Below are 20616 nucleotides of genomic sequence, written 5' to 3'. Positions count from 1 at the left end.
ACCCCTTGTGCCTCCATGGCCGTGTTCTATTTTTAGTGTGCTAGCTCAATCATAGCTAGTACAGAGATGCCTTCTTAAGCTGGGAATCAAACCACCAGCCCAAAGTGCATACATATCCTTAGGAACATGGCAATCTCACATTGGCTGGCCTTTCATCGTAGCACTCATAAGGTGCTGCTTGTTCCCTAATCCTTATCTTTCTTCCCCTACTCTTGCATACCAGTGCAGCAGAGAGGATTTTGCATTAACGTGCTGTATGTTTTTAGGAATTATTTGACTCTAGGCAAAACATTTGACACTCACTTGTAAATCTGTCGCAGAAATCAGTAATACTAGAATAATTGAGAGCAGCTAAGTAATGAGAAATGGAACCTCCAAAGATGTTAAAAGGTGGAATGAACTCTAAGCTAATGCTTGCGATCACCTATGTTCTTCTTGAACATTTCCATTTATGATGCCTTAGTGACCTCCTTTGGCAGTTGCTCTGTAATTGCTCTTATCTGACAGGGTAGGTTTAGATAAGGATACTTTGTGCTTCTTAGACCACGATTTCTTGTAGAACTTTATTTGGTCAATTTCAAGTGTTTTTGTACTGAGTAATCTATCTTATCCCATCAGCCATCCTCTCCCTTTACTAATTCAGTTATTTTAATGTGAAAAGGATAAAATTGCAGGCCCTTCATTAATATACAATGAAATTTATTACAGGTATAAAGTCCATACAGGGCCACACAGAGGGTTTTGAGGGCCTGGGGCAAAATCTAAAACTGAGGCTCCCCACCCTTCCAGAAAGATTACCACAGAGGGGAGGGGGTTGGAGAGTGAGCCCACCCCATACTCACCCCAGGATAAGGCTCACCTCGTGTCCCAGGCTCACTGGGCCAAATTTCAGTGCGTGATGTTGTAATGTGATATAACAGTTTGCAACACCACTAGGTTTGGTGGCCCTCTCAAACAGGACTCCTGGGCAAACTGCCCCTTTTTCCCCACCATGGGTTTCCCTGAGTCCATGTTTTCTCCATGTCCAGGCCTGCTTCTTATTATGGAGTAAATCTTGATCCTGATTTCTAGCTCACTGGTAAGGACATCTTTGGGGAGGTAAGGACTACTTCCCACCCAAGACCATGGAGCAGTGAAGCTGCTGTCCTCGGTGGGGGGACCAGGGGGGAAGGGGAGTACAGAATTTGAATAGTGGTTCTTCCAGCCTCTCCAGGTGCGCATAGCAGTGGGGGCGGCTATATGCCTCTGTGAGACTGCCAAAAGCGAACACAAACACAGATACTGATGCTGTGTAACCAGAGCATTCCATATCTGGAGAGGCACTGGGCAGGATTTACTCCTATGAACTTTCATAATACTATGTAAAGTGGTACAACTTTAATTAAACAGCTCCCACTATACCATATGGTTTGCTTGTGTTGACATTTGTAATTTTTCACATGATGGTAATAAAGGTAGCCATTACATTGTCATTAAAATACATACTGTGCTTTATAAATCTGCTTAATTACCTGTCATTCCATATCAGTAAGCAACACAACTGAAGTCTGTTAACACTTTATATAGTACAACTTTGGGTTTTTTTAAATTTGTGATAAGTACAGTCCATACCACACACAGCAAAAAAGCAAATGTATTCTAACTGCAGTCCAGTCAGTGGAAGGATATTTTGAACTGATGTGCTATTTAGCTCCTGTATGGGCACTGTTGCTGTCGAAAGATCCCAACCAGTGATGACATGAAGTTGTGCATGCACCCACTTTTTATAAAATCTCAGCCCAATTCAAATATTTCCATGATTCTTTGTTTTAATGTTAATCTTTTAAAAATAACCATTCCCCTGCTGTTTTTGCAACCCAAACATTACAATGCTATGCCTAAGAAAATGAAATTGACAGTTTGTTGGTTAAATTGAAAAAGTAAATCCAAACAGAGCATAAGCACTGAAAAATAAATGCTTAAAATTCTTTGTTTCAATCACCTAAGACATTGTCTACAGATCAGGGTAAGAAAATGTTTTTTAAACTTGAACCGGAACCTGATGGTGTGTCTGTAAATAGTACTACTGTAACATACTTCTCTTCAGAATTTTTGATCCTTTTCATTATGTACACAATTTAAAATGCTTTACTGTGGCTCTTGAGAAACTGTCCAGCTACTTTATTTGTTTTCATATAGTTGAAGTAGATATTCTCTTGCAACATATTTTTCTCCAAGCAATACTTAGAGCCTTGTGAAGATCATCCAAGCATTGAACCCACAAGCTACAGATGAAAGATGGACAAAGTTCACTCTGGATCCCATTAACACCTTTTGATCTGACAGAACAACTGTTACAGAAAAAAAGTCAGTGGCAAACTTTCCAGTTGGTGCCAGCCCAGAAGACAAGGGAGTGAGCAAGCAATTCCACTTCACTCCCATGACAATATCTTTGCAAATCCCTGTACCGGGATACAGTTTTAATAACTTATTAATTTTTCATGTTAATATAAATAAGACTTGCCTGATCAAAATTTTATATAAATTGGAAGTGCAGTCTCACAAGAGACTAAAAAGGGCACTGTGGGCTGCTATGTTATATCTATGATAGCAAATTACATTTGCTCAGTTTTACCAATAAATGTTTTCTTTAACTGCCATTCTACAGTCTGAAAGCCAAGCTGAGAGAAAGAAGCAAAAAAACCACCACCACCACCACGCTCCACTGCAACTGCAGATTAAGGTGAAACAATTTTAAAGATTTCAACTGTGTATGTTACCATCAGACATGAGTATTAAACTATATTTCTTTACATAATGGTTGTGTGTGTGTGTGTGATGAGATTCCCCTTTCATCTGAAACTAGTTGTACAGGAACTTCTATCTAGTGGGTTGCTACATCATTGTATCCCCTTTATACAAACACGGGTGTGCATGTTAGCTCATAAAGGATTTGTATGGAAAAAGTCTAGAAATATTCCATATTTGAGTGCTTACAAATCTATTAAGCTATGAATTCAGCATGAAGAGCAATGGAAAAACATTAAACAAGCTAGACGCTTGGAAAATGTTGGTCATTGCATCTAATGAGTCACTAAAATCCTCCAAATATTTGGGCAAACCTCTTTTTATCCACAATATGGCCAAATGTTAGAGTAAAATATAAAACCTGTGTACTATTGTGCTGTTTAAACTGGAGCAGTACTTCATTCTTAGCATCTCCAGTGTCACCCAACATCATTACAGTTTCAACTGGACAATAAATTTCTTTCTTTCTTCCCCAAAATGTTAAGTGTGCCACTTTTACAATGGTGCCAGCTTCATTTAAGTACATCAGTCCAATCATTCGTCTGAGAAAATAACTTATACCATACAGCATTGCAGAAGCAAAGCAAGCAGTGCCAGTGACATACAACAGAAAATCCTGAGAAACTTGTTCCTGCAGATAGAGGTGATAGACAGGAGGGAGGATGACTATGGTTATACCAGTCTGTAGCAACTTCATTCTTGAAAATATTCTACAATATTTAATTCCTGGAAACTTGTAGACCAGTTTGAATTGTTCTTTGTTCTCAATCATAGACTTTTCTAAGACTCTGTTGGTGGGGGTTAAGCTGCCAGCACATCTGTGCAGTGCCAGCCCTGTCCCAGGATAAAAATTAGCACTGTCAGGTTGCCATCTCTGTAGCTGTAAGAACATATGGGTCCCAAAGCAATGGGGTAGGCACATGTTTTCTCTTTTCCACAATCTTGGTGAAAGCTCCCTTGGTAGAGATCTCCCAAAGGAAGGTAGCAAGTGGAGTCGAGTCCTGATTTTGAAGATTCCAGCCTAAAAGAAAACATTCCCATACCACACCATTAAATCTTTCAATACTGGCATTACACAACACTTGCAGCTCTTACAATATCTGTCTCTGTAGCAGCTTGAGGACAATCAGGGTATAGCAGTTACATTCCTACTGTGTTCTAAGCGAACTGGTGAAGCCTGGGTTTGTGTTGAGAAACTTACTCAGGTGCAGATTTCAGTTTGAGGCCCGTGTACACAGCACGAAAGCGGCAGAATTCCTTGCTCTGGAGGCGTAGAGCGGCCCAGGAGCAGCCGCATCACAGCGCATACAGGCGGAAGGGCCCTGGAGCGCCCCATAGCCTCGCTTCAGGGCAGCAAGGGGACCGGCACCGGCCCTCAGCGAAACGTCATGGGGACTGTCCAGGCGCTAGGTGGCGCCACCTCCCCGGCGTGTCTGCCGGCAAAGTGCTTCCCCCCGCGGCGCCTTTCCGACCGCGCCTTCCCCCGACACCACACGCGTACGCCCCTCCCGCGCCGTTGAGGGCGGCCTGGCCCGCTCGTCCCCCGCCCCAGCCCAGCTACTGCTGGGGCCGGCCCTCGAGAGGCGGAGTATTAGCGCTGTGCGCCATGTACAGCGCCTAGCACGCCTGCGAATACCGCCGGGGCCCGGCCTACGAGCGGGCGCTGCGCCGCATCCCCCAGCGCCAGTCCCCGGCCCCTTACCATCTCGACGCGTAGAGAGGTGAAGCTACGCGGCCGCACACTGCGCCTGCGCCGCCACGACTGTCGCGCCCCGGCGCGCTGCACTGTGGGCGGGCTCGGGGGCTGCGGGCGCCTTTCGGTGGAGCGGTTTGGGTTCCCGGCATCCCCCGCGGCGGAGTCGCGCAGAGCCGGAAGCGAGTGCAGCGCCCGGCTGAGCCACGTCATCCGCAGCATGGCGGCGCCGGGCAGCAGCGTCCTGTGCCTCTTCGATGTGGATGGGACCCTGACCGCCCCCAGGCAGGTGAGCCGGCGGTGGCGTCCCTGGGGCTTTCGGACCTGGAGCGGGTGATTGGGAGCGGGCCCTGGAGTGGGTCGGGGGGTCATATATGGGAGGCTTTGGGGTTGGGACGGGCTGGGGGGTGGGCGTCACATGGAGGAACGTGTGGGAGTTTATGGGGTTGGGTTGTGGGGGTATAGGGCTGGGGTGGGCTGATATGGGGATGTGTGGGAGAGTATGGGGGTTGGAGAGGGTGTGGGGGGGCATAGGGGAGGGGCTGTGGGGGCTATAGGCCTCGGGTGAGCTGATATGGGGATGCGTGGGAGGGTATGGGGGTTGGGGAGGGCTGTGGGGGTTATAGGCCTCGGGTGGGCTGATATGAGGATGTGTGGGAGTTTATGGGGTTGGGGTGGGTTGTGGGCTGATATGGGGATGTGTGGGAGGCTGTTGACAGTGGGTTGTGGGGGGGTATAGGGTTGGGGTGGGCTATATGGGGATGTGTGGGAGTTTATGGGGTTGGGGTGGGTTGTGGGGGGTATAGGCCTTGGGTGAGCTGATATGGGGATGTGTGGGAGTTTATGGGGTTGGGGTGGTTTGTGGGATGTGTGGGAGGTTGTTGACGGTGGGTTGTGGGGGGGGTATAGGGTTGGGGTGGGCTGTGGCGTTACATGGTAGATGAATGGGAGGTTATGGAGTATCAGGTAGAAGGACCTGGGCAGGCGGTTATTAGGGGAGTCTCTGGCTGGACTGGGAGCCTGGGGAGGTTATTGGGGAGAGGGGTGTGGTTTGGGCAGGGTTATCGGTGATACGATCTGCCAGACCCATCAGGTCTGACTCCAACATATGCAATTGACAAACCCTGAGAGTTACACTATCAAAGACCTAGAAAATAGCAGTTTCCAGTCCCACCAAAGATTTAGCACCTACAATTTCCCTCCTGTACTAATATTCCATGCATCACTTTTATACCAATAGGGGGCCCCTGTGTTACAGTCATGTTCTTTTTATGCTTTGTTTGCCATGTTGATGGAAGATGGTAATGTTGCTTGTAGTATTCTGGCTTGTCAACACCGTGTGTCAGTGACTTATGATTAGAGCTGTGCAAAAAACTGATTTCTCCACTCCGTCAACTCAACTGGCCATGCTGAAAAATTGGAGAGGAAAATAGTTTCAGGTCGATGTGGGATGAACATTTTTTGAACTTTTCAGTTAACCAAAGTGTTAAAAAAAAAATCAGTTTGGGTCACACTAAATATTTCATTCTGTTTTAGAGCTTTTTGAAACTTTTAAAAATAAAACTGAAGTAAACTTCAGAAAAAAACTCATTTCAAGTACCGAAAAAATCAAAACTTTTTTAAAAAGTTTTTTGGAATGAAACTGTTCTGCACATTTGTCATGGCTTTGCATTAATTTTTGGTTGATCCAAATCTGTATTCTTCAGCAAAAATAGGTTTTGGCTGAAAATATTCACACAAGCAGCACGTGTTATAGATTTAAAATTTTTATTAAAGCAAATGTTAAAGTTATACAATACATAGATTGAGAAAAGAGTGTCTGTATATCTGGGTATAGTGCTTAGATTATCCACACATACAAAGTTAGTTTTTAAAAGTTTTACATATGATACATAGAGTACATAATCAGCAATATCCCAAATTTAGGTGAATAGATTTAACAATACAATTTAGATATTAGAATTTGAATTCTTGGGTACATCACTCATGAAAAGTTGTACAAAGATTTGGTTGTGGAAAGCAAAATATATCAATGAGTGGGGATTGTCCCTCAGTAATTGAGAATTAGGTTCGTTGTCCATTTAGAAAATGCATACTACACTACAAAAATCTCTTGTTGCTATGACATTCTGATCACCAGTTCTGTCCCATGTGCAAACTCTGAAAGAGTAGCCACCCAGAAACTTAGGGCTTTGTGACTACTACTCTGTGTTGCTATTTTTAATGATGAGCCCTGTCCATTCTGATTGCAATAATTTTTTGGTAACAGTTTAGGTGACTTTTGAGACTGGAGACTTGGATTAAGACAAGCGCCACATGATATTATAGTGCATACTGCTAAATGGGAGACTGCTTGACAAGTTCACGCGAGGCCTTTGTCTGGTAAACTGTACAGTAGTCCTGAAAGGATAGGAACCAGTACACTGAGGGTGGGAGTGGCAGAGGAGGTGTTATATAAAGCAAGCTTAAAGTATCCATTGCTGCCCCATGGGATGAGTTCAGTATGGGGGCAAGGAAGAAAATACAAGTTCTGGGTTATAACTTTTTTATAATATTCCTGATTATTAGGATTTAAGAAGCATGTTGTGTTGTCAGCTCCAATGTTTAACTGTCACAGGAGCTTCTTTCCTTAATTATTCCAAAACCTCTGCTAGCAATAACCATATTACACTGGGGGATGGATTTTGTTGAACACACATTAATATATCTCACATTGAGATTCAGAAAAATAAACAAAGGTGCAGCTCAGGTTTTTTCCCCAGGGGGCTGGAATATTTATTTTCTGTTGATTTAGAAGTAACATGCAAGGTTTAGGAAATGAATAATGTATAGTCATATGCATTGAGTTTAAGTCAAACTGAGATTTCTTGTAACAAGATTTTTTTGTAACAGCCTCAAAATAAAAATCATATTACTTTTGAATATTTTGTATATTCAGTGTAACTATAATTGAAAAAGTGGATGACATTTTCAACTGTTTTTCAGTTTATTTACTTTGTACCTTTGACAATACTTCGCATATAGCCAGTTTTGTTGTTTCCTTTGTTTTGTACGAGTGTCTCACACAGTAACAGAAGAGACATCTTAAAAGAAAGTTGTTATAAAGCCACAAAAATTTAGCAAGGACACTTGTGGGCAGTTGTCTGGCCTGAAACTAATTTAACTCATTTTTTAAAATTCATTAAATTCATTTAAGATGATGATGTACCTTCATATTATTTTACAGTCTTTTGTTCTGTTTTTAGGAGTAACTTTGTCTCAATAAATAATAGCTGGCTGGCTGGAATGAGATTTAGCTGACTGAAGCTCAATGAATTAAAAATGGAGATAATGCCAGTAATCTGAAGGAAATGCCTACTGTTCCATCTTGAGAGAGTTGCGGGTGCACAGTATGTTGTTGGCTTGCAGTTTAGGGGAGGGAGCTCTTGGTTTCAGGAAGCAGCAGTGCCCATAAGTGCCATTTTTTAACCTATGAGTTTAGTGTGATGATTTTAAGCCATTTATTTGAATATGGACGTTGTGTCACACTTGCCTCTGACTTCCAAACTGGGCGGGGGGGGATTAGTTCAGTCTATGTGGAGGCTGACCTAGAAGACACCTCAGAAGCCAGTGCAGTTTTTTGACTTTTTAGCAATAGGGAACACACTGCATTAGTGAGCCAAATGCTGTAGTGGCTTCCTTCTTATTTAAGGCATTTTTACCTTATGGGAAGATTTTCTCATAGGCATTTTTAAAAAGCTCTCATATTGTTTCTTAAAGCCCAACACAATTTAGTTCCCAGTGACCTTTTTCCCACTGCACTGTTGTATTAACGGTCAACTGGTATCTCAAACTAAAAGTACCTAGACTACCTAAAAATTGTAAACTCTTCTTTTAATGTAGAAAATCACAGCAGAAATGGCAGAATTTCTGCAGAAGCTGCGGAAGAAGGTGAGAGTTGGACTTGTAGGTGGTTCAGACTTGGACAAAATTCAAGAGCAGCTGGGAGACGATGGTAAGAAAAGAGGATGATGCAATCCCAGTTGAAATGAATTGCTTATGAGGTAGTCCTGATGCGTAAATACAAACCTTTTCTCCTGGAGTTGTCCATTAAATGCAAGCTTCCTTATTCCTTGTTCTGAGTATCAGTTTCTCTGTGTTTATTATACCACATCAATTTCATGAAATGTTTGTTAGTTATTTACTGTCCCACTGAGAACCTGCTCAGGTTAGAATATGACAATTGCTGAGTTTTATACCCTATGTGGACACCTACCAGCTGCATTAAAAGTCCTATCTAGTACCTATGCTTTTGGGTAGAATGATTTTATATCTTAAAGATCTTGAAATTTTTTCTTAAGGGGTTGCGACTCAGAGTGAGGTACTGACTCCACACTACCATTGTAGTAAGATATATTTTAACATCTTTATAAAATGGAGTTGTGCATATCTCATTACATAGGTTGTTAAGCTATCTAATGTGTTCATCCATGCAGGAGCTGATTTTATTAGATGGTGGCTCTGAAAAGAAAATCTGGTTCTTTTCCTTTTCAACTCTATGTAATATTTTTAATGTGAAAGATCAATAGTAATAGCCTTCCATAATTCACAAATATGCAAGCCCAGTACATGCCACAAACATGTTACCTAACCGTGGCCTGTAAGTGGCTTCCAGGAAGTCATCTTTTCCTACACTAGCAAGATCCTGATACCCTGAAATAATCTCCAGCAGTATTACAACTACTGCAAGTGTTCAGATAAGGATGTGATTTCACAGCTTTTCTTGAAACAGAATATTCTGTCCCACAACTGATCTGATAGTGTTTTTCAACCTATTCCTGCAAAATTCATTTGAATCCAAATGCTGAATTTTAGTTTCAGCAGCAGTATCACACAGCTTGTAGTGAAATAAATAGTACGGTACGTTTTCCTATTGCAACATAGTTAATGGCTCAGAACAAGCTGCTTGGATTTACCATTTTGTAACCATATATTTTCATCTTCTAATACTACTTACATATTTCAGAGGAGACTCAATACTCCTATAATTCAATTTAAACACACACACACACAGATCTTAATAAGGCAGAGTTGCATTAAAAAAATCACTCTCAAATAGGTAAACTTTCCTTCGTCCCCTTATCAATTTAAATCCAGATTGTTGTTCCAAGGTTTTGCAATACTTACTGGATCCAGGACAGTTTACAATAATAAAGTACAAAGAAATGTGTTAAGGATGGAGTCAGATCCTTAACACTAAATGTATGTAACTTAACTACAAGCTCTTCACATGATGTTAGTCTCCCAGTGACTTCCGAAGGAGGAACAAATACAGAGGAGTTGCAGGATTAGGTCCTTGGAGTCTCTCACCAGACATTACAAGTGTGTAACTTTTGTGCTTAATATTCTAAAAACTACCGTATTTTGACCTGAAAGGGTTTGCATATTATAAAGTATGAGGGAAGGCAAATTAAAGTAGACGCTGCAGCATTTTTTTGTTTGTATTTTAGTGGTTGAAAAATTTGACTACGTCTTTCCAGAAAATGGTCTCGTGTCATACAAAGATGGGGAATTTTTGTGCAAGCAGGTATGTATGCAGTTTTAGTGATCATTTTTTAACAAAGTCTGAAATTATTTTATATGTTGTCTTTTATTTGTATAATTGACGCTTCATCTTGCTCCTTGTAGACTGACACGAGGTATGGGGCCAGATCCTTACCTCAGACCTCCTGTTTTGTGCTGCTCAAAACCTGGTAGATTTGGCTAGGTGAGAATTTTTCCAGTATGGGAAATTCTTGAGTGACATCTCTTCTAGCCTCTGGCATAGGGATCATGGCTGGAGCCCTCTAGTGATCCCAAGGTCATGGAATTTCCATGGCAATTGGGCCTCATTTAGAGTACCCTTGAGGCTACTCTGAATTATATCTGATCCCTGACAGGCCTGAGAATTGAGAAACTGGAAGGTGGCTTTCACCTTTTTTCCTTCCCCACCCTCCAAATGAGTGGAGTGTACCCTGGCTGCTACTTAGGATCTAGCTCATAGAGTGAACTCTTGATTGATTAGTGTATTTTATAAGCTGCAAGAAATACTGTAAGTGGATGAGAAAATACTGTTGATTAAATCTAATATTGTGATAATCTTCAGTGACTCAATCTAGCTATTGCAGAATGGAAAATAAAATAGCTCAGGGCCCAGATTGAAATCTAAGACAGTGGTATCCCACACTGTACTAGCCACTGTCTGCCCCTTTCCATTCAATCCTGCATTTTATAACCCACAGTTTGAACTAGGGGCTTAGAGGATCATAGGGAGAGGTAGTCAGTTATAGGGAGAGGTAGTCAGTTGCCCAGCACAGCAGTATATGATTAAGGTAGAGAATGGGAGCTTTACCATACCGGTGCTGCACACATACTAACTGAAAATCACTTATCTAAGACATGTTTTTCTGCGATCTGCTATATAGGACTATCCCAAACCTGTGTTGTCAGTTAGCTACTTTCAGAACCCTGAATTCTGGACCTATAGCTGACAGGTCTTTTTGTATGTTTAGAGCATTCAAAGTCATCTGGGTGAGGACCTGCTCCAAGATCTAATCAACTATTGTCTGAGTTACATTGCAAAGATTAAACTGCCAAAGAAAAGGTAGGTATATGCACATGCACATCTTAGGGGAGAGGGTATTCCCGCTTTTGGGATATTGAGCATCAATAGGGCAGACAATGTCCAGTCCAGTTAGAGCTGGATGGTTTGTGTTTGAGGGCACGCTGTATAATTGAGATAGATATATATTATTGTTCCAGCAATCCCATACACAGGAAGACAAGCTCTGCTGTTGGAGCAGGTGAAGAAGGATCAAAAGAAAAGATTGTCCAGAGTTGCTTGCCAGGGAACAGGGAATTACTTATTCCCCATAGAACAAATTACTCTATAAAAATCTAGAAAGACAGAACATTGGGTGCTGATTGGGATACCTCCTATTTTCATTTCCCAGGAAGGGAAAATTAAACTTAATGTAAAAGGAATTTTCTTGATGCAGTTGGAATTCCAAGGCATTATTGCTTCCATAAATTATAAGTTTGCAAGTTTTCTTCTAAAATTTGAGACCAATTGCCCTGCACCGTATTTGGGAATGCAACTGCTGGAGATGCTGAGCTAGATCCTTTGCTCTATACAGCTGGGACAGGTCCATACAGCTGGGACAGGGAGAGTGAAAGATAGATTTAAGCTATCCTTGCAGCTCCTCAATATTGGGGCTGGCTAAGAATTGTCCTAAGGTTGCTTTCAGTTCTGTCCAGCCACAGCTGAGCTGATCCAGCAACCAAGGAGTGATTATTAGAGTGAAGGGGTGCTTCTGCCATGCATCCTTTTCAATGGGAGTGTCTTCTATACCAGAGATCAACAGGGGTAGTGTAAAATGGCTAAAGGAGCTCTGCACTCATCAAAGATTCCTCCATGCCAGGGGAATTGAATCCTGCTGGGTTTCTAGCTGCTTACACAGAAGAAGAGGAATGGGGCTGATCATCTGACCCACAAGGTCTTGAGCACTTACAACTGTTTTTATCAACAATGTGCAAGATACATAGTAATCATGTTTACTTTGACATCCTAAGCAAATTTCTACTTGGGTAATTACATTTTGCAATTTGAAATGAAAACTTGCGTGTTTTCCTCAGCTATCACTAATGTAATGGGCAAGCACAGTTCCTTTAACCTGTAATATTTTCATCACATAATGCCATTTTTGGAGATCTCCGTAACAGAGCAAACGTTCTTGAGATTCAGCTTCAGCAATCTGATCATCGCTCTGTTTGCCTTTCAGACATACGTGGACTTGCGTCCATTTTCAGCAGTGACAGTTGACTCTCTTTTTCAGGGGTACTTTTATTGAGTTCCGAAATGGGATGCTGAATGTCTGCCCTGTTGGGAGAAGCTGCAGCCAGGAAGAGCGAATTGAGTTCTATGAATTTGATAAAGTGAGTCAATTTTTAAAATGGGTTACATCTCTTATTCCTAACTGTTCTAAAGGACACTGTTATGGTCAAATTATATTTTCAAAAACTCCCCTTCCTGTGTTTAACACCTTTCTCCCTGCTGTTGGTTGAGTTTCATTGTTCAAACTGCAGGAAATGTAAAAAGCAGATTAGCTGATCTCACTTTCTCTTTCTGATGCTCTAGCACAATGCTGTTGTGAGGTGTTTCCAATACTATAAATCTCCGTTCCTTCTTACCCTGCATCAGTCCTCCCAAAAATCCCTCGTCTGTCAGTGTGTCTTGGGTTTTGTATAGCACCAATCACTGTAGTAGCTTTATGTTCTTTGAAAATTAATGAAAATACTCTTTTTTTCCTATTACCTTCTCTAATGCTTTTTAAACAAAACCTAAACTTGAGGCTTAAACTACTCAGCATTAGCCATCTTTAAAATGCAGTTACATTTATCAGGGCAGAGATGGTTTGTGCCTAAAAGCATAAGACTGGGAATTGAGAAATCTGGGTTCTGTTTCCTACATTGTCTCAGATTTCTTTTGTGACCTTGGGCCTGTTACCAAGACCCAAGATTTCCAACGATGTCTCTAAGTTAAGAGTACCTCAGTTACTGGCTGCCTAACTTTTAGAAAACTAGGCTTGATTTTCAGTGTGTCTCAGGCCCAAAAGTGTGAGGCATCCAAAATTAGAGACCACCTTTGAAAATTTGTTCTTAACCTCTCAGTGCCTCAGTTTCCCCTTGTATTACACCCTTGCTGTGAAATTGAGCTTTTCAGCAAGGTTATAATACACCATTCATTAATTTTTAATTCATTAGTATGTAGAATATGTTGAGCTCCTCTGATGGAAGTGAAAAATAACATGGTATAGGTCAAATTCTGTTTGCATTCACTGTACACTTGTGTAATGTCATAGTAGCCCCATGGAGATACTCCAGACTACACTGGTGTATGCTGAGCAGAACTTAGCTCTGTAATACTAGTACTGCACCATTGCATCCAGGGACTTGGGAGCAGCTAGCTAGAACCACAGTTCCCTGCTTACTATTGCCTTTTCTGATACTGATTACTAATTAAAAATCACTTAACTGATGCGTCTTTGTTTTTGTTTTTAACAGAGGGAACATATAAGAGAGAAATTTGTAGCTGATTTACAAAGAGAATTTGCAGGAAAAGGCCTCACATTTTCTATAGGTATCACATCTTTTAAAAAAAGAATTTCATTTAAAAAAAAATCATGCCCTCTTGCCAGATTGCTCACGCTGTATGACTCAGTGGCCAGGGTGGGGGTGGCTGCTGCCATTTTGTACACAAAGTCTTTCATTAGGTCCTTTGTGGTAGAAGACACCACAACAAAAGGAAAACTGCATCTCTTTTTGTTAGTTCATTATCTTCTGATGTCACTCATACAGTTGATTTTGCTTGATTTGTAAAAACGAATTACACATTTCTGACTAATGAGAGATGCTTCTTCTGCCCACCACGTACATGACAAATACTTACTGCATTAACACTGCCTCCATTACTAGCCCTTGACTTTTAATTTCAGTGGTTGTATTATTGGGGGCGGATGGGGGTGAGTCAGAAAGGAAATTCAAGAGGAGACACAAGATGCACGGTAATTCTGTACAGTAGGGATGTGTCTTTCTAGGCTTGTCTTTCCTATTTTTTTCCTACTGAACATCTCTGGGCAAATTCTCCACTTTCTCTTTCATTCATAGTAGAAAGAATAAATGGTTGTCTGTCTCTACCTCTGGCAGAGTTAAACAGTTTATTTGGGGCAAAATGAGTTTCAAACAGGGCTTGCCATGAACAATCTTCTATGATGACATCCACTTAAACTGGGCAAAACATTTTTAAAATATCAAGAAAATCCTCCTGTTTGAGACTGTGTCATATTTCAGCCCAGTGTTAAGCTTGACATGATAAAAAAAAAATCCCTTGGAAAAATACAGGTTTAGAATAAAAGTATCAACTCAGAGTTAACCATAATAGAGTGAAAAGTTTTTAAAAAGATTGACTTCCTCCTATTTGTCTATTTCAAAACTCTTATGAAATCTTACTGTGTGAACACAGTCATATTCAAAGAACCAGGAACTCACCCGCAATGTTGTATATTCCATTAGAACATTGAGAAAAGGAGTAAGAGCGGGTCTTATGCACTCCACACAGGCTATTCAAATGGATTTGTTTGTCAGTGATTGGAATTCTTACCTGAAAATCTTTCTTGTGTTTGAGAACGTCTCTTTCCAGAAGATGGTATGCACTGAGTCAGGCAGCTTCCTTCCCATGCTGAGGGATTATGTCAATGGATGAGTTTAATTGTATATCTGTAAGTTCTCAAGCATAAACATCTATACTCAGCGTCAGTCAGTCTCTGATATGTGGTGTCCCTGAAAACGGTCATTGTTTTTGTAGAGCTGGTGGGGATTCTGGCATTGGCTCCATTCAGAATTAATTGGTTCAAAGCACAGAGTTATAACCTGACAGTCCTCATTAATACACACAAACTTAATTTACACTCATTTTCTGCTGAATTGGTTGCAAAGTTTGTGTCAGGGAGAGTGCAGACACACTTGTAGAGCTTGATTCCCACTGGGGCCTGGTCTACACTAGAAAATTAGGTTGATTTAACTACATCGGTCGGGGTGTGAAAAATCCACACCTCTGAGGGATGTAGTTAAGCTACCTAAGTCCCTGTGTAGACAGCACTACACAGAATTCTTCCATCAACCTAGCTACTACCTCTTGGAAAGATGGATTACCTATGCCGATGGGAGAATCCCTTCTGTCGGCATAGATAGTGTCTATACTGCAGCGCTGTGCTGCTGTACCATTTTAAGTGTAGGCAAGCCTGAGAAGCTTCTACAGGCTTGGAAAAAGGAGGACCAATGGAGTAAAGGCTTCACTTACCTTTTTCTTCAATGTCTGAATCTGCCAAGCCTGCCACCCTTTCTGCTGTGTAGAAAAAGGTGTGGCATGATCTGCTTTCACTCAAAAGCAGGCACTTGAACTTTAAATATTTATTTTTAATTTTTTTGAGAGCTGTTTGAATTGAAATTTGGTCCTAGTAGAACTGCATGATACTGTGGATAGGAAGAAATTCTAAACCTTTAAAAATCAGTTTAATTTGGGACCACAAACACTAACACGCCTTAATCAAAATCCTGCGGTCTTGCATCCTGTTGCTACAGGCCAGGGTTCAGTTTGTTTGGGTGTACTAAAGATGTTTGGATTTCTTTTAAATTTAAACATCTGAATATCCTGCGTGTAGAACACTTGGTTTGGTAACCATTGTAACATCCCTGTAATGTGTTTTACACTAAAGTCTTGATGTGTTCTCTCAGCCTTAACTCCATTTCATTTCATTCATGTCTCGGACTTGTTCAGTTTCCTTTATCAGAATCTGCTTCAGTGGCGTTCAGCCTCAGTCAGCAGAGTTCCTTTTTTTCCCCTCTCCCCTTAACACTTGCCTCTTGTCTACCTTTTACTTAGGGGGGCAGATAAGCTTTGATGTATTTCCAAATGGTTGGGATAAGAGATACTGCTTAGGAATTGCTGGCAACGATGGATACAAGACTATCTATTTCTTTGGAGATAAGACCATGCCAGTGAGTACTGCACTATTCTGCATATACATTTAGAATCCCTTTCCCAAACTGAAAGCTCCATAAGCAGGACTTTTTAATCAACTAGATTAGAGACTGAAACCACGCTATGGCTTTCATCTTTTGTCAAACATTTCTTGGATTGGCACCACCTCACGTTGCTGAACTTTTTTACCTCTATTTAATACCCTGCATTTTCTTCCTCAAAAATATTTAAGCCAATTTCTGTTTAGCCATTTGACAGAATAAAATGTCTCTCCCCCTCCCTCTAACCCATTCAGTGTAAAATAATAAAAATTCTCAAGCTCCAAGGGCCTCGGACATGTTACACACTGAAAGCGAGTTCTTCTGCCTGGGCTCCTGCTTTACGACCTCATTAATAAGGGGGATGGGGGTCACACTCAGAGGCTTGCTGTGTGAAAGGCGTCACCAGTACAAAAAGTTTGAGACCATTGGATTAGACTAATTCAGCAGCACCGTTGTCAGAACAGCTTGTGCTGTGCAGTCTCAAAACCACAAGAACTTTGTGCACGAAACAAACTCTCTTCCAAATGTACTGTTACCGAACTGTACAGCTGTGTTGTTGGAGTGATTTTAAATAAGAGTGCACAGAACAAGCTAGCTGCAGTTACCTAGCTGGTCTACAAGGTGCATCAGTGGACCCTGCTAACATGCACTAAAAGCTCCCTAGTGCACACCAGCAGGGTCCACATAGACAGTTAGGTCACACCATGAAAACAAGGACTTGCATTGGCTTCTGAAAAATCGTATGTTGGAAATACTAGTGTAACCTCTGCCTCTGTTTCCAACCTGTCTTTTACAGATCAAATTGAAGGGGCATTCACATGATTCACATTCACAAAAATTTAGATTTTTAAAAACTACTTGATACTAAATCTATTGTGGCCACTCATGGGGGAATATGAAGGAGTAAGACCCCTGTCCCCTTGCACAGCTGTGTTGTGTAGCCGGCAGAGTGCCTGAGACCTCTCCCTACCAGAATCAAATTGTGGGGGAAGACCCTGCCCCTGCACACCAGTCTTTTCACATCCCCTCCATCAGAAGGTATTAAGCATCTTTCTAGGGCTGAAGAGGATTTTTTTTTTTATAAATCAAGATGTTGAAATTAAGAGGCTTGAAAGATTAGCAACTATCTATCTGTAGCTGTGAGAGAGCCTGATTAATAAAAGGTGCTTTTCTTTAAAAAAAAAAAAAAAAAAAAAAAAAAATCTACAATAGTTTTTCTGTAAAATGTGATAAGGAAATTACAAGATGTGGGATGATATAAAAGTTTATTAGCACAAGTTGGAAATAACATGCATAACTCAGTCGTGATTTGTCACTCCTATCAACTGTACAGTAGGCATTTTACAGACAAGCTTCCTGTTTGCGGTATAAGTAAGTTACTTGTGAGTGTCCAGTTGGGCCAGTAAAATCTGAAGGGTGAATCTCCCTTGTGTAGACACAGCATATGCTAACGGTTTTTATGGCAGCATAGCTGCATATACGTTGGGATTTTGCGGGCACGTTGGCACACCAACATAGCTATACCAACAAAACTTTATAGTAGTAGACCTGACGTAAACGTTTGTACCGTTTAGCTCAGGCTTTTAAAAAGTGACTTTAGTATGTCTTCAATTATCCCCATCTTTGAAAGACACTGAATTTGTTAAATGGTACACTGGAGAGATTTTTCTAAGAAAATAATCAAAAGCTACTCTGAGCATATTGACCAGTAAGTGTACAGATTGAATCTACTACACTGTCTAGTCATTTGTATGTAAATCAGCTTTTAGCATACTGTTCCAGTGATTTAGTATTTTTCTATTTTATACACTCTTTGGTGAGTAACTTAAATTACAAATGGATTAAGTTACTATCGCAGTAAATAACAATTCAAATGCTGGTTAAGCCTAACCTGTGTGTTGTTTATGTGCTGCACGAGCTGGCTCTCCAGAAACCTTTTCAGTGGACTGTTGCTCCATTGGAGTTTGAAAGCCATTCACATCCACCCTTTTCACAACACACACAATGTCCTTAATGTATATACACCATGTAAGCGAGCATGCATCTGCACTATGAAGAAGGCAGCTGATTTGTTTGTCTCTCTTGTCCCCAGGGTGGAAATGATTATGAAATCTACACAGACTCCCGAACAGTCGGCCACAGTGTTACATCACCAGAGGACACAAGAAGAATCTGTGAAGAGCTCTTTTTTAAATAAATGACTTTGCTTTCCTTTAGATTTGACAGTAGCCAAACACTGAGTTGAAGAAGAAATACCAATCCCTTCAAACATGAAATATTTCACTTCTTTCCAGTGGTGTTCTTTCATAATGGTTCACAAACAGTAAATGTCCTGTTAGTCATATGTCACTAGGGAGAATTCAGTGTTGATTTGTCAAGCATAGCAACATTTGTTTAGGAACAACTTTCATATTTTTAATTCAGTTATGTACTGATGTCTTTTTAAAAATGAATTATCTAACTAGGATAAGCTGTTTTTTCTTTGAAGTGGTACATTGGGAAACATAATTGAAAACTCCTGGACATTTTTGGATCAAATTTACATGACCTGATTTAACTTCTCATAGGCTAAAATTAAAATTTCACTGGCTTATTTGATTCCTAGAAATGTATGTTTTGGATTTAGATTTAGTGGACTAAGGGAGAAATGACACCATTAAGCTAATGTGCTTTCAAAATAGGTGTAATAAACAGGGAGAGAGACTTGTCACCTTGTTTTACCTGAAAGACTGGAGAACCAATCAGTTCCATTTCCTCCTTGTAATGCCATAAATAAACATCTCTTCCCTTGGCATTTAAACCAAATATTTTTCCTCTAACCTGTTTGAGCTAAAGGTCCACCACAGCTCCCATTGTCCTCTACGGAGAACTCCAGCAAAATTACTGATGCTTAGACGTGGATTAAATAAACTGTCACATGTACAAGGAACAGAAAGGCCCAGCAGCCTTATCCCTGTATAAATTACCTTTAAAATGTCTTGCCCTTCACTGTGTTTTCCTTGCAAAGTGTAATGGTCACATCTGTTACTGCAGTGTAGGATAATTAAATAACTTGTCAGAATATTAATCAAGCCTTGCAAACTAGTCTGTACCAAGAGAGAGATGGGTTTGTATATTTAATAACAAGTTGAAGAATCAACTATGTGAGATAGTAGCAAAGTGGAATGTTGCCTACACTGTACATTTTGGTCTAAGACCAGATCGTAGAGTGTTTGTTGCAGCACTAAACATACTATCATTTCCCTGTATAACAAATTGTTCACACTACATTTCACCCTAACAGTAACTATTTTAGATTTTGTATGAAGCTTAAACGGAAAATGAAAGTTGGCAAACCTGGGATGCAAGTTACTATTTGTTACTGTGAGCTGAAGCCTTCAACTCACTGAGAAACAGGTTAGCTACCGAATTTTGTCTCATGCAAACAAATAAGCCTCTATGTAAACAAAGAACAGCTTGCAGACAAACCACTCAACAGGATATGACTAAAGCTGACCAAAGTATTCAGAATGTGCCAGGTGGGGTTAGTTGAGTCTCAGACTAATTTCATTGGTCAAAAGGCAATGCAAGTTTTATTGAAGTCACTGGAAAGACTGCCATAGGCACCTGCATTGAGAACACTGCAGCCCCATATTTTAATAATCTTCAGTTACTGCTGTGGTTCACATGTCTTGTAGCAGAGTCTTGACTGGCCAGTTATGTTACAGTATTACCATTTTTTCATTGCCTTATATATGCAAATGAAACCTCTTTGTAACACGCTGCAGCTTAGTGAGTGGAAATACTGCCTATTATTGCTGAAGTGACCTAGTCCTAAGAGAATTGGGCTGAATTTGTCATCTTCTATGGCAGGGCTAGTCAATAACCAGACTGCCCGTAACTTTTGACAGACAGTAGCGTTAGGGTTGTTTTTGTATTATGTTGTCTGGACCTTGACACAAAATAATTGAGTTCGCCTGTTCGGCGGTATTGCTCTTTTCTCTCCTGGTATGTCTGTTCTAGCAACACTGCAGTCACATTGAAATTCCTTTTTTAAAAAGGAACAGCTATGCCTATGAGTCTCACTAGCAAAGAGCTAAACTCTGTTTGACCCTCCCTTTTTGTGTGCGTGCGTGCTGCTGTTGCCAATCCCTTTTCTAGAATATGGTTAAAAAAAACTTTAGGAAGTTCCAACCCTTCCTGTGTTTCTCAGCCCACCATTCAAGAGAATTATCTGATACAGCCTTGGATGATGTCACATAATAAATGTGCTCTAGGGAGAGCTGTAACATTCCAAGTTTTCTTCCTTCATACATGAAGACTGAGCAGTGAGCTTTTTGCTATTGAGGTCAGAGTTCAAGATGTTTTATCTCTATGGGCGCACCCCTGTAAGAAAGTGTCACCCATGCACTTGCAACCGAAGAATGCAAAGCAGTCTCTGCAACACTAAATGAGGGGAGGCATGGCCCCACCACCACTCTATGCTTGCTCACTTGAGCAGCAGAGCTGAGGGGCAGGCACTGGAGCACTCATAGGGACAAAACATCTCAAGGAGGCGA

General features: G+C 40.9%; 2 protein-coding genes across 7 annotated transcripts; one reads left to right on the top strand and one right to left on the bottom strand.

The window, feature by feature from the left end:
- Positions 1-1586: 1586 nt before the first annotated feature.
- TMEM186 (transmembrane protein 186) lies at positions 1587-4702 on the bottom strand. The gene is made up of 2 exons (XM_043524650.1): positions 4490-4702; positions 1587-3808 (listed from the first exon to the last, which is right to left on the bottom strand). Exons 1-2 carry the CDS (start codon positions 4700-4702, stop codon positions 3074-3076), a joined length of 948 nt encoding a protein of 315 aa, XP_043380585.1. The 3' UTR covers positions 1587-3073.
- PMM2 (phosphomannomutase 2) lies at positions 4637-19052 on the top strand. Of its 6 annotated transcripts, none has more exons than XM_037911720.2 (9): positions 4659-4769; positions 6750-6862; positions 8363-8474; positions 9970-10046; positions 11011-11102; positions 12334-12433; positions 13562-13637; positions 15939-16054; positions 18171-19052. In XM_037911720.2, exons 3-9 carry the CDS (start codon positions 8378-8380, stop codon positions 18273-18275), a joined length of 663 nt encoding a protein of 220 aa, XP_037767648.1. In that variant the 5' UTR covers positions 4659-4769; positions 6750-6862; positions 8363-8377; the 3' UTR covers positions 18276-19052. The 6 variants fall into 6 exon arrangements, with proteins under 6 accessions (XP_037767643.1, XP_037767648.1, XP_037767645.1 ...); XM_037911717.2 differs by having other exon boundaries at positions 7726-8474; XM_037911715.2 differs by lacking the exon at positions 6750-6862 and having other exon boundaries at positions 4637-4769.
- Positions 19053-20616: the final 1564 nt, after the last annotated feature.

Source organism: Chelonia mydas, chromosome 10 (assembly GCF_015237465.2).
Source record: "Chelonia mydas isolate rCheMyd1 chromosome 10, rCheMyd1.pri.v2, whole genome shotgun sequence".
NCBI classification, from domain to species: Eukaryota; Metazoa; Chordata; order Testudines; family Cheloniidae; genus Chelonia; species Chelonia mydas.
Note: the sequence above shows the minus strand (reverse complement) of the source record. Positions and strands in the feature narration are given on the sequence as shown.

Bases quoted from the DNA above. Each gene is read 5' to 3' on its own strand.
- PMM2 (XM_037911715.2), top strand. From the start codon at position 4,701: ATGGCGGCGCCGGGCAGCAGCGTCCTGTGCCTCTTCGATGTGGATGGG. The intron at 4,770-8,362 runs GTGAGCCGGCGG...CTTTTAATGTAG, and splicing joins CCCTGACCGCCCCCAGGCAG to AAAATCACAGCAGAAATGGC. The intron at 10,047-11,010 runs GTATGTATGCAG...TTGTATGTTTAG, and splicing joins GGGAATTTTTGTGCAAGCAG to AGCATTCAAAGTCATCTGGG.
- TMEM186 (XM_043524650.1), bottom strand. From the start codon at position 4,702: ATGCTGCGGATGACGTGGCTCAGCCGGGCGCTGCACTCGCTTCCGGCT. The intron at 3,809-4,489 runs GTAAGGGGCCGG...GTTTTCTTTTAG, and splicing joins CCTCTCTACGCGTCGAGATG to GCTGGAATCTTCAAAATCAG.